This window comes from Pagrus pagrus (genome assembly GCF_965226575.1).
Source record: "Pagrus pagrus genome assembly, chromosome: 2".
Classification (NCBI taxonomy): Eukaryota; Metazoa; Chordata; class Actinopteri; order Spariformes; family Sparidae; genus Pagrus; species Pagrus pagrus.
The window spans coordinates 20,496,658-20,509,359 of NC_140186.1; the positions used below are offsets into that span (position 1 = coordinate 20,496,658).

At 43.5% G+C, this 12,702-nt stretch overlaps 4 protein-coding genes across 4 annotated transcripts; 3 read left to right on the forward strand and 1 right to left on the reverse strand.

Annotated features, from left to right (window-relative positions):
• The first annotated feature begins 4,255 nt into the window (after positions 1-4,255).
• On the forward strand, positions 4,256-4,946 carry LOC311249377 (histone H1-like). Its single transcript, XM_084340380.1, has one exon. It carries the CDS (start codon positions 4,273-4,275, stop codon positions 4,888-4,890), a length of 618 nt encoding a protein of 205 aa, XP_084196506.1. The 5' UTR covers positions 4,256-4,272; the 3' UTR covers positions 4,891-4,946.
• Positions 4,947-5,911: 965 nt separating this feature from the next.
• Positions 5,912-6,312, reverse strand: LOC311249448 (histone H2A-like). Its single transcript, XM_084340495.1, has one exon. The coding sequence runs from the start codon at positions 6,309-6,311 to the stop codon at positions 5,928-5,930; it is 384 nt and encodes a 127-aa protein (XP_084196621.1). The 5' UTR covers position 6,312; the 3' UTR covers positions 5,912-5,927.
• A 357-nt stretch (positions 6,313-6,669) lies between these two features.
• Positions 6,670-7,138, forward strand: LOC311249437 (histone H3.2). Its single transcript, XM_084340460.1, has one exon. It carries the CDS (start codon positions 6,679-6,681, stop codon positions 7,087-7,089), a length of 411 nt encoding a protein of 136 aa, XP_084196586.1. The 5' UTR covers positions 6,670-6,678; the 3' UTR covers positions 7,090-7,138.
• A 3,775-nt stretch (positions 7,139-10,913) lies between these two features.
• LOC311270554 (histone H4) lies at positions 10,914-11,351 on the forward strand. The gene has a single exon (XM_084375499.1). It carries the CDS (start codon positions 10,955-10,957, stop codon positions 11,264-11,266), a length of 312 nt encoding a protein of 103 aa, XP_084231625.1. The 5' UTR covers positions 10,914-10,954; the 3' UTR covers positions 11,267-11,351.
• The last annotated feature ends 1,351 nt before the right edge of the window (positions 11,352-12,702 follow it).

Sequence of the window (12,702 nt, forward strand, 5' to 3'; positions counted from 1 at the left end):
TTACTACAAAATTCTCTTTGTGTTGTACTTTTCTTTTTTTCAAAATAACCCCTTTGTTAAGATTGTTTATTGTCATAAATGATGATTTACTTTAAAGAAGATACCACACAGATTTTATTCAAGTTCAGATGAGCTGTCTGCTTCTTTGGAGTAAAAACTTTACATTTCAAATGATAATGCTGCAAAGCGGGAGAGCTGAAACTCTATGAAGTCTTCAAGTCACAGCAAGGATCCCATCAACAATGCGTATCTAACTGTAACTGAACATCTAGTGTCCTGTACGGTGGCCCAGTGTGCAAGAAAATGTGATCTAGTGCCCTCTATCGCTGAGAAAACATAATGCAGTGCAATAGTAGCTCCTCAACAGTTGGCCTCTGTTGCTATAAATGGTTAATAGTTGACTGTTTTTATGACAGAACGGTGGTTGTTCTGAACTCCTTTCAATCTTAATCAGGGCATCACCTGCAGCTGGTGCCCTTTTAATCCCTTTTTTTTGCCCCTGGCCCTCAGACAGCCTGTGTTTAAACTGGTCAGTCTTTCTCCACTTAGTCACAAATGAAATAACTCAACTTCAGCTGTCCTTTGTGTTTTTTGCTAATTATCGATTGTAAGAATGTTAACACACCGATCTAAAATGGTGGACATGGTAAACACGATACCATTGCTCAGTTCTTTTAAGGGGGCTCCTGACTCTGACTCCTGGTATTGTGCATACTGGGACAACGGAGAGAAAAAGATCAGGAAATCTTTTTGTGTCAGCTGAACATTACGTACACATGAAGTACGTCATGAATCATCTGACTTTTAAGATGTTCACCTGTGCTGTAGTATTCGACATTTAATAAGGCATGGTCACTCGCCTTGCCCTGAATTTACCAATTTTATATAGTGTTGACACAAAAAACATTTCATCCACAGATAATCTTCCAGAGGTGAAGACAGAAGTAAATACACTTATTAGACAATTATGCATTTTTAGGTGGAGATAGACCTAGATGGAGGGAGTGGTTGTAGTTGGAGGCTCAAGCTGTAGCTTTCTGCAAGAATCTTCAGGTAGAGGCTAAAGTTTCAGGTTGCTGGCATTGGCTGTAGGGGGGAAGTTCAAACTGAAGCACTCTTACATAATCTGCAGGTGGAGGCCGTGAATGCAGATTACTGGCAGTGGTTGTACATGGAGGCTTTGGTTGCAGCTTTCTGGCCAAATCAGCAAGTGGAGGCTGTCGTTTTAGGTTGCTGGCAGAGTCTGAAGGTAGGGGTGATGGTGCAGGGTGCTCAGGGATATTGTAGATCGAGGCTCTGGCTGCAGCTTTTTGCAAGAATCTGCAGGTGGAGGCTGATGCTGGAGATTGCTGACAGAGGCTATAGGTGGAGGGTTAGGCTGCAACCCACTTACAGAATCTCATGCATGTGGACGTATCATATGGGGTTGGAGTCTATCCTTCTCTTTATGATGTGGACGCTTCAGGAGAATGACAGCCTAAAAGCCACCAGATAACAGATCGAAGAAACACTAAAGTAAAGGACGTTATAACAGTTCAATAAATCAACAAGTAAATAATATTACAGGTTTTTTTTTTCATCTGAAGAAGTCACACAGTGTGTCAGTGAGCCACTATTCATTTTATTATTGACACGCCAAAAAGTCTCTGATTAAGTCTGCTGTCGTGTTGCACACAAATATTGGTCTGGATGCTCTGCAGCTGTTTCTCAGCAGATAACTGGTTGAACTGCTTTGGGCAGGGGTGGACTGAAAAAACTAACTACTGGTGGGGCAGCAGAAAGCTGAAAGTGGCAAAGATTAAGATTGTTTTATTATCTGACTCAGATTTCATGTATAACTATGACACATCTGTAATAAAAACACACAGAGAACTATTAACTATCCAACAATGTTGAGGCACCAAGCACCCACCAATTATCTCTTATGTCTTACAGCTGAAATTGCTCTGTATCACATTTTCCCCACTGGAAGGGCACTTCATCTGTTGCTGGGGCATCCGAGAGGGCCTTGTTATGTTTGTTTCTTGTTTTGTTCTTTTTATTCGTGTATATATATTTACTTTTTGATAAATCAACTATCAGCCTTTATGTAAGCAAGGAATAAAATGTTCATAATGCACAATATGAAGGGTCAAGCAGATATAGGATTAATAGTGGGTTTCTTTTGTCTTTTCAGTAAGTAAAACTATCAATGTAGCATTCATAACTGCTGAATAGTTAACAGACTCTACAGCAAAGTGCAAAGAGAAAAATGTAGATTTGAATTGTCATCATGATAAACACATTTATAATCTAACCTCCTACAGATTTGTACGTATCGCTTGATGTTTGTTATCTTCCAGTTAACTACAGGCCTATATGTCTTCTATTTAGATAACTTTAAAAAAAAATAAAAAAATACTGAAACTCTTTTTAAGCACGTGTCATTCATCTTTTGACTATCAGGAGCAATTCAAATAAAATGAGTGATTACAGTGAGTCACCACAGGGTGGCAGCAATGCACTGATCCTGTGTATCTGTCACACTGGGAGAAAAAAGAAAAGGCTTAGGAGTCTGCAAAATAGATAAATACAAAACTAGAGTAAATTAAAATGTTATGTTCACTGATTTAATGCACTACTTTGACCTTTTACTGCAGACTATTATTGTACGGAACCTTCCGATGACAATTAAGCAGGGACTTTAACGCACGCAAAACATGGTGACTATTGGTGTCAGGCTGAGTGAGTTGAACTAAAAATAGTCATCATCTGCTCTGTTAAGTGATGCATTGTAGCGCGCTGCTCTTCACCATTGTCAGTAACTCTGCATATGCATCTGCTCAACAATAGCAACAATAGCACAATGACCCACATTGATCATTATCAGGTTTTATTGTGTTAATTGAATGCAGTTGGCGGTATCACAGAGTATGTGTGGAGCCTCGAGACAGACTTTACTGTGGCGCATGAATCTATTTTAATGTTCTCTAGTTAATAGTTATAGCTTCACATATAAACTCAATGACAATCAATCACGTTAGTTTTAATACGATGTTGGAATGTATTTGACAGTGTAAAAAACTTTGTTTCTCTCCTTGATATATTAAATACTGTGTTTGAATACAGCTTGTGGATTTTGTGTTGACATTATTTTTGCTGTATTTTAGACTTCCAGTCCACTACGTTTTGGAGGCGTGTAATAGTAGTTTTCCCTCCACAACATTTAATCAACAATAATCATGTCAATTGGATTAAATAAAAAGAACACTGATTCTGTCATCAGTCGATCCATAGTGTATATACAGTAGGCTACCTACATGTAAATACATGTACATTGTCTCTTAAAATCAACTCAACATGTGTGCCCCTTTATAAATTGTAATACAGTGTATTACTTTGTACCGCTGCCCCCATCCACCGAGGACAACAAGTCGAAAGTGACTAAATACATTCATTTTTAATTCCTTTTAAACTCCATTTAGTCTCCGTTTAAATTTCACTATCAGCTCCATCAGCAGGCCGAATGCTGCCAGGGATCATTTTTGTGTGTTTGTAAAGCCGAATTGTTTATTTATAAGTCCAGAAATCCAAATCCGCATTTCCATCAACAGAAGAATAACTGTTGTGACAAAACGTTTCTAAATATTCTAATATTCACTGATGATAAATCTATGAACGAATTAGTGAATTGTAGAACTATTAAAAATGTCTTTATATTTAAAGGAGTCCAGCCAGAGTGATTAGCTGACAGGAAGCCTCGGCCATCATCAGTGTGTTTGCTGCTGCCAGAATAACTTGAATTTATTACAAAATGATCACCAACAGATGGTTGTTTTTACTTTGAGTCCCTGAACAAACACGTTGACCAGCTGGAAAACTGCTTTTGACGGAGCTCTGATGCATTTTAAAACATTTTAGGAGGGAAATGAGTGGGAAAAGTCGCTGAGCAGTGCTGGTCACGACGGTGAAAGTGTGAGGTTTGGAGGCTCCTCCAACAAAATGCAGAGAGCATCAGAGCTCTACATGACTTCAATATGAAGAGACACAAGTCCGCTATCGGCTCCTTCACTGTCAGCCTCCAACACTTCTCCCACATTTAGTCTGGAGTCTTTTATCGATGAAGAGAAAACACAAGTGGCCCGGCATTCAGACTGCCCAGAGGAGACACGGCCTGGGTTGAGTCTCCACGGTTCTCATGGTGTGTTTAAGGACAGCCTCCTGCTCTGGATTCTCCATTCGTCCAGTCAGACTCTCGTGTTGTCGTGAGTAGGATCAGAACTTTGACTCAAAATGGCAGAAGTAGCTCCAGCTCCCGCCGCCGCTCCGGCTAAAGCCGCCAAGAAGAAGGTTACCAAGCCGAAGACGGCTGGCCCCAGCGTCAGAGACCTCATCGTGAAGGCTGTGTCCGCATCCAAGGAGAGAAGCGGCGTGTCTCTCGCCGCTCTCAAGAAGGCTCTGTCCGCCGGAGGCTACGATGTGGACAAGAACAAGGTCCGCGTCAAGACCGCCGTCAAGGCTCTGGTGCTCAGGGGGACTCTGGTCCAGACCAAGGGGACCGGAGCATCCGGCTCTTTCAAGATGAGCAAGAAGGTGGCTGAGCCCAAAGCCAAGAAGCCGGTTAAGAAGGCTCCTGCTAAAGCCAAGAAGCCCGCAGCCAAGAAACCCACAGCAGCCAAGAAACCCGCAGCGGCTAAGAAGCCCAAAGCTGCGGCCAAGAAGCCAGCAGCCGCCAAGAAGTCCCCGAAGAAGGCCAAGAAACCTGTGGCGGCCAAGAAACCAGCCAAGAGCCCCAAGAAGGCCACCAAGAGCCCCAAGAAAGTGGTTAAGAAGGCCCCTGCAACCAAGAAGGCTCCCGCAAAGAAGGTTGCCAAGCCCAAAGCCAAGAAGGCAGCACCCAAGAAGAAGTGAGCCGTCACTACAACATCACACGTCCCGATTAAAGGCTCTTTTAAGAGCCACCCACACCATCCTTAAAGAGCTCAGCCTGTTCCTGTACTGTTTGTCATATCAATAAATAATCACTTAAAACACATTAACTTTATAACTAAACAAGAGGAAAACAATGGTTCCCTCATCAGGTCATCAATAACTTCACTAACATAGAGAAGATCTCAATCAACCATCAGTGTAATATCCGACAAATAACTACGTGAATCTATTACCATCATCTCTACTGCACCGTAATTTGAAATTATAAAAGAATAGTAGTAGGCTACTACTTATATGAATAATAATAAGAAGAAGAAAAACCCGTTAAAACCAGTATACCATGAATTATTTTCAAACCCTGTTTTAAATATCTTTATACATTTTTAATGTTATACCGTCTTAGTGCATCATTTTCCTTTATACATTGTTTTGAATATGCTTCAGCGAAAAGTATTTGCTCTACACTTTTCTCTAGAAGTTTCCCTATAACCCTAACATCTTGTTTATTTCTCATGTATGCCATTATTATTTAAGGATATCCGCCTTATCCATGGTGTTGCCATATAGTTATTTTTACTGCCGTTTTTCTTGATACACCATATAGTATTAGTAAATTTACTTAACCATTTCTGTAGTGAAGCAAAAATAATTTAAAATGAGTGCCCTTAAGTGACTGGAGTGACATGTTGGCAGCCTACAGAACACTGAATCCGACAATCAGTGCTGAATAATGGATTTGATGATCTGTCGACCCATGCCAGTTTTAAACAGCCGACTGTTTGAATGGACCCCTTCTTGTGAATTCATTGATACCTTAAATCACCGATTTTCTCTGCAACGCGTCTATTTTGTATCGCTTACTTCTGGCCTTGTTCTTTTTACATCCACGACTTGAACATTGGTAATGAAGTTGGACCACTTAAGTAGTGCATCACACTAGAAACACTGCTCTTTATCAGAAGTGAGTGTGTGGCTCTTAAAAGAGCCTTTGTGTTGTTGGTCTCAAGCAGGATCATTTACTTCTTGGCGGCCTTCTCGGTCTTCTTGGGCAGCAGGACAGCCTGGATGTTGGGCAGCACGCCGCCCTGAGCGATGGTCACTCCACCCAGGAGCTTGTTGAGCTCCTCGTCGTTGCGGACAGCCAGCTGCAGATGACGGGGGATGATACGAGTCTTCTTGTTGTCACGGGCAGCGTTTCCAGCCAACTCCAGGATCTCAGCGGTCAGGTACTCCAGCACGGCCGCCAGGTAGACGGGGGCGCCGGCACCCACACGCTGCGCATAGTTACCTTTACGCAGCAGCCTGTGGACACGGCCGACTGGGAACTGGAGCCCGGCACGAGAGGAGCGAGTCTTTGCCTTTGCTCTGGCTTTGCCGCCGGTTTTGCCTCTTCCGCTCATGTTTCAGGTCTTTCTAGAGTCTCGACTCAGAGAAAATGTGCTGCTGACACTCACAACCCTCCTTTTTATATCCGCGGAGCGTGTGCGGGTCTCCAACAGACCAACCAGAGAAGAGGCTTTCAGCAGAGGGGCCCCTGGCTGAATTAAGGCGGTCTTTTTGAACAGATTTCTCGCCAATAAGCAGCGGAGATTCAGGCGGGGGCGACTCCTCCAGGCGGCGCTGAGCTCCGAGAGGAGCCGCTAACCAATCAGGAGCCGGAGGTCTGAAGCAGCGTCACCGTTTCACAGCCGGTCCCACAGTTTAAGAGCAGCCGGTCTCCTCTCTTCACTACACTTTTCTCCTGTTTGTTGAGAGGAAGAAGAAGCAATGGCAAGAACCAAGCAGACCGCTCGTAAGTCCACCGGAGGCAAAGCTCCCAGGAAGCAGCTGGCCACCAAGGCTGCCCGTAAGAGCGCCCCGGCCACCGGCGGTGTGAAGAAGCCTCACCGTTACAGGCCCGGTACCGTGGCTCTGAGAGAGATCCGTCGCTACCAGAAATCCACCGAGCTGCTCATCCGCAAGCTGCCCTTCCAGCGCCTGGTCAGAGAAATCGCTCAGGACTTCAAGACCGACCTGCGCTTCCAGAGCTCCGCTGTCATGGCTCTGCAGGAGTCCAGCGAGGCTTACCTGGTCGGCCTGTTCGAGGACACCAACCTGTGCGCCATCCACGCCAAGAGGGTCACCATCATGCCCAAGGACATCCAGCTGGCCCGCCGCATCCGCGGAGAGCGCGCTTAACTTGTCTGCTGCTCCACAAACCACAACGGCTCTTTTCAGAGCCCCCTCACTTCTTCTACAGAGCTGCTTCCTTCACTGTTTCTGTGATCATTCTCCAGATATAACTTTTTACTTCTGGTCCTCTGAAAGATTCGCATGTGTATTTCTTTTTTTAAAGTCAAACTGATGCGATATATAATGTTAGAAGTGACCTATATTATCACAAACTATATTCCCAGTTTCCTCATATTAGTTTTGGTCTACGCTCCATTCATTTGCTCTGAAGACACCAACCCACTAATGATAATCGTAGCATTGTGCACTTACACCATCAGGTTGCAAAACAACAGCATTGTAATAAAAAAGGTAAATGATATGAGGGCACATGCACACCGTTCAGACTGAGGAATCAATCTCTGAGCAGCAGCAACTGATCTTTCTCCTTAGGTAATCACTGCTGATCAAAGACCTTTTAGTACACTGTCAAACAAAGCTCCTCTTATAGGGGCACCAACTGCAGACATGTTTCTGTTTGTATCTCAATCCAGTGACAGAGCATCAAATAGTTCAGCTGCAAAATTCAAGCCTGCAACAACCTTCCAAATAAACACTGCAGGAGGACAAAGGGGGATGAGGACGAGAGTGTGGAGTTCAGGTTATGTTCTAACTCTGTCTTTACATTGTGCTATAGTGCTTTTGTTAACCATGCATGTTCTAGCCAAGTTATAAATGCTTCATAGATAGTAAGAAAGACATTAAAACATAATCTACATTTAAGTGCAATATAAGCATTTCATTCTTTGCTTACAAGGTTACATGCTGATAGCATGGGATTTGAAAAAAAGGCCCACAAATCAAATGTACAGCATGTGTCAAAGAGGGCTCTGATTTTTTTTAATGAAGTTTTCCTCTGTCTGAGGCCGTAAATGCATGTTTACAATACAGCTGGACACACATCATACTGGTAATCAGTTGAAAAGGTTATTGGTTTCGTTTGAACCACGCTGCTCTGATCGTTTAGAAAATATATATAAAATGAGAAAATAGTGGGGAAGAATGAAGCACTTAAACTTTATGTGATTGTTTCTCATATAGCTGAAACTCACTATTGTACGAGCTTTAGAAAAACTTTTAAATATGAAAAATTTAATCACAGTCATTATTTAAAGAGTGGCATGAATGTTGCGGACTGTACAAACAAGATTATGAACTGGTAATACCCGAGTGTCACACTGATGTTCACTGACTGAACATCAGTGTTATGAAATGAACAGGCAGATATTGTGGTTGTCAGTGTGACTTGTAGATAAAGGGCCTCTCAGTCAGGATGCAGCTTCGTGGCTGCTCCTCGGAGCTCAGCAGCAGCACAGCTTCATCAGCCTGGACAGAGACAGCAGGTAGCAGCTCTGCTGGTGTCAGTTCAGCACCTCGGACAGCGACAGACACACAAGACTCCCAGGAGAAGAGGACAGGAAGCTCCACCTGCACTCACCTGAGAGACCTGAGACACAGCTGCAGCCAGTCACAGAGCAAGGCACGTGCGCGCACATACACTAACACATAGTCGTGCATGTTGTTGTTCAGTAGGTGGTGCTAATGCATCAAATCACAAGCCTTCATAAACGCCACAGAAGAAGAATAAGAATAGGCCCACCTCTGTTTTCAATTACGTCAGATAAGATGTAAATATCTGGGACACAGAGGTTGAAAATTATTAAACAGACTCCAAACCACTATCAAATTACAACTCAGCCTCCACAAACAAAACACCTGGAAAACTTTTTACAAGAAACTGGACCACGACACAAACCCCCGAACCTTCTGGCAGAAAATCAAGAGCATAAACGGAGACCCACAAACCAACACCACCCCCCACTCAAATCCTCTGGCACAATCATTACAGACAACAAAGAAAAGGCCACACTCTTCCGTAACCATCTTGAAAATATCCACTCATGCCCCAACAACACTCACTTTGACAACACATGGAAAGACCTGGTGGACAAGGAAATCACAAAACACAAATCATCACAGACATATAGAATCGACCCCCCCACAGAGCACCACCCCCTCACAAGGCCTGTCACCACCAAAGAAATACAACTGCATCTAAAAAAGATGAAATATAAAGCACCGGGAGAAGACACCATCCACACCATTCTTATCAAACAAGCACCAATCACCTATCTCCAGCACCTTGGACAGCTCTACACTACTTGCCTCACCACTGGCCACTTCCCTTCACCCCGGAAGACTGCACTCGTCACCATGATCCACAAACCCGGAGAAGACCCCCACGACGTCATCAGCTACCGCCCCATCAGCCTCCTCAGCCATATTGGCAAACTTTTTGAAAGAATTATCACCTCCCGACTCAGTAATCACATCGAATCAATAGGTCTCATCGGTATCCATCAAGCAGGTTTCAGAAAAGGCAGAGCAACAACAGACAACATCCTCCGTTTATCCAAAGACATCTACAGAAACTTCAATAAAAAACAAATCACCCTAGCAATATTCTTCGACATTGAAAAAGCATTTGATAAAGTATGGCATAACGGTCTCATATACAGATTACTGGACACCAACCTTAAACTCCCCAAACCCATCCAATCCATCATCTCCAGCTTCCTCAACAACCACCACATCAAGGTCAAAGTCAACTCAGCCATCTCAACACCATTCACCCCCCAAGCAGGAGTACCACAAGGCGCAGCAGTCAGTCCACTTCTATTTCTCATCTATACCTCAGACATCTACTACCCCCAAGCCACCATAGCCAAAGTTTCACAGTTTGCTGACGATCTCTGCTACTGGTCCAGCTCAAAATCTCCACAACTAGCAGCTAATAAACTCCAACATTGCATAACAGAAATAGAAACCTGGTCAAGCATGTGGCGTATCAAACTCAACCCAGTCAAAACCCAATGTGTCATCTTCACCAAAAATCAACACCTACAGCTCAACAACATCAACCTCTCATTATTCAACCAACAAATCAGCATCAGCAACGAAGCAACTTTCCTCGGAGTTACCTTTCAAAGCAACATGACCTGGACCAAATTCATCACAAAACCGGAACAAAAAGGAAACAACAGACTGAACCACCTCAAAGCCCTCCGCGGAAAGCACGGCGCATCACCCTCAACAATAATCAAAGTCTATCTAGCCTACATCCGACCCCTGTTTGAATACTCCGTCCCCACCTGGATCACCCTCACCGACAACCAGATACAACGCCTCCAAGTCATACAAAATAAAGCACTAAAACTGGCTCACCGTCTCCCAAACTATATCAGCAACCACTACATTCACAGAATAACCGGCATCCAGACCATCAGACAGAGACACCAAACAATAGCCCCAAGATATTCAAGTACAGCAACAAACAACCCTGCCCTCCAGAGAACCTTCCAAGAAGCCAAACAAACTGTCAACACCCCCCTGTCATTCATCCTTCAGCTGAAGCCCCCCTCTCCATCCCCTGACCCCCCTCTTCTATGGCAGAGTAAACACAAAACACACATCACAGACCACCAAACACTCACAAGACACATGAACATATGAATATGAATAGATCACTTATGACACACAAGCCTGCACTAAATACACATGAGCACTTTATTTTATTTTGTTTATTTCCTCGCGCTCTCTCTCTCTCTCTCTCTCGCTCTCTCTCTCTCTCTCTCTCTCTCTGTCTCCCCTGCCTTGGTTCACTTACGTCCTCCTTCCTCCAGAGTCCTGCTCCTCCCACCTCTTGCTGCTCACCAAGCTCCACCCACAACAATGGGTAGAAAAGGGCAGACGCCCTGAGCCATCCCACCAGGCTCAAGAGCTCTCGACTCGACTTGGAAATTTCTCAGTATCTTTTCTCTAACCAGCGACAATGAGCGGAAGAGGCAAGGGAGGTAAAGGACTCGGTAAAGGAGGCGCCAAGCGTCACCGCAAAGTTCTCCGTGATAACATCCAGGGAATCACCAAGCCCGCTATCCGCCGTCTGGCTCGCCGCGGTGGAGTCAAGCGTATCTCCGGTCTGATCTACGAGGAGACCCGCGGTGTGCTCAAGGTTTTCCTGGAGAACGTGATCCGTGATGCCGTCACCTACACCGAGCACGCCAAGAGAAAGACCGTGACCGCCATGGATGTGGTGTATGCGCTGAAGAGGCAGGGACGCACCCTGTACGGCTTCGGAGGTTAAACCGTTCATTCATCAAGTCTACAAAATCAAAGGTCCTTTTAAGGGCCACACACTTTCTAATTTTAAAGAGTCTATTTCCAATTTATGTAGGAGAATTGATAAATGCATAAAGCTTTCTCAACGTAGCCTACATCACACCTTCATCAACAACTTTCAACTTTCAACTAACCGTAGCCTAATCTAAAAGTAGATGGGTATTTTCTTTATCCCGCTCCTCAGTTGCAGAAAAAAGGCAGTGGTCCTTTTTGGTCCTCCTTTTTGTTGCACCATCGTGTTAGGGTGAAAGACTTGTTTCAAGAAACTGAAACATGTCCAGTTACATCATTTTTGTTAATGTGAAAACGGGTCCTAGATTTCCTCTTATCCATTTCTTTGTGTGTGTATATCTATCACAATTTGCGCCATGCCAGTTGTGATGCGCAAGGTGCCTACCTCCTGAACACTGTCACACACCAGTGCTGTTTCTCTTAAACCCTGACTCAACTGAACTTGTTTTTTATGACCTGTACTTAAACTGTCCAAAACCTTAATATCTAATTATTTTAATATTTTTGTATTCTGTCTGTCATTTGATCTTCAGCTTAGCTGAGCTTAATCAAATGTAACTATAATTCTCATGCTATTGAGTTTCAGGTCCAGTCATTATCAATGTTTTCAACAGCCTACAGGGGCATCAGACCGTAAAGAAAATGTGTTGGAGATCAGTGATAGCGTGTCCCTCCCAGATCAATAAACAAGCACCACTGAAAGTCAAAGCACACACTACGCCTTCCTTAATACTGCATCATTCTGCTCTGTGGGATTTCATCTATACTGTTCTGAATCAAGTCTCTTGTTCTCGTGAAAGAACATGAGATATTGTGTTGCACATTGTGGGTCCTTCAACGGCGAACATGCAAAGTATTCATGCCTGTGCCTACCCATCATCAGTTGAGCAGTCCTCCACAGTTTAACTTATATCATGTGTGATATAACTCTATTTGGTTTAATGTTAACTACAAAACATGAAAATGATCAATGTGGGCCATTGTGCATTAGTTGTAATTTATTGGGCTGATACATACCCAGGAGCAGATGCATATTGATATCAATGATGGTGAAGAGCAGCACGCTACAATGCATCGCTTAACAATTAAGAGAAATATGTGAGGTCCATTAATATAGAAGAGATAAATGTACAACATGTAAAAGTGCTGCCCTTAGTTTTGATACTACAGAGATTGATTGCTATTTAATATTGACTTAAATGCTATTCCATAAAAATAAGGCTGAGTTAATTACTGTGATCAAAGGGTTCGTAGCTGGAGGGTATAAAGCAGCACTCCAGGGAGACTCCTGAAACAGATTATCCCACATTCTTTATTTCATTTATTATTTTGTATAAGTATTTCATAGTCTGTGATCGTAATAGTCAGATGTCTGAATGATCTAAATCA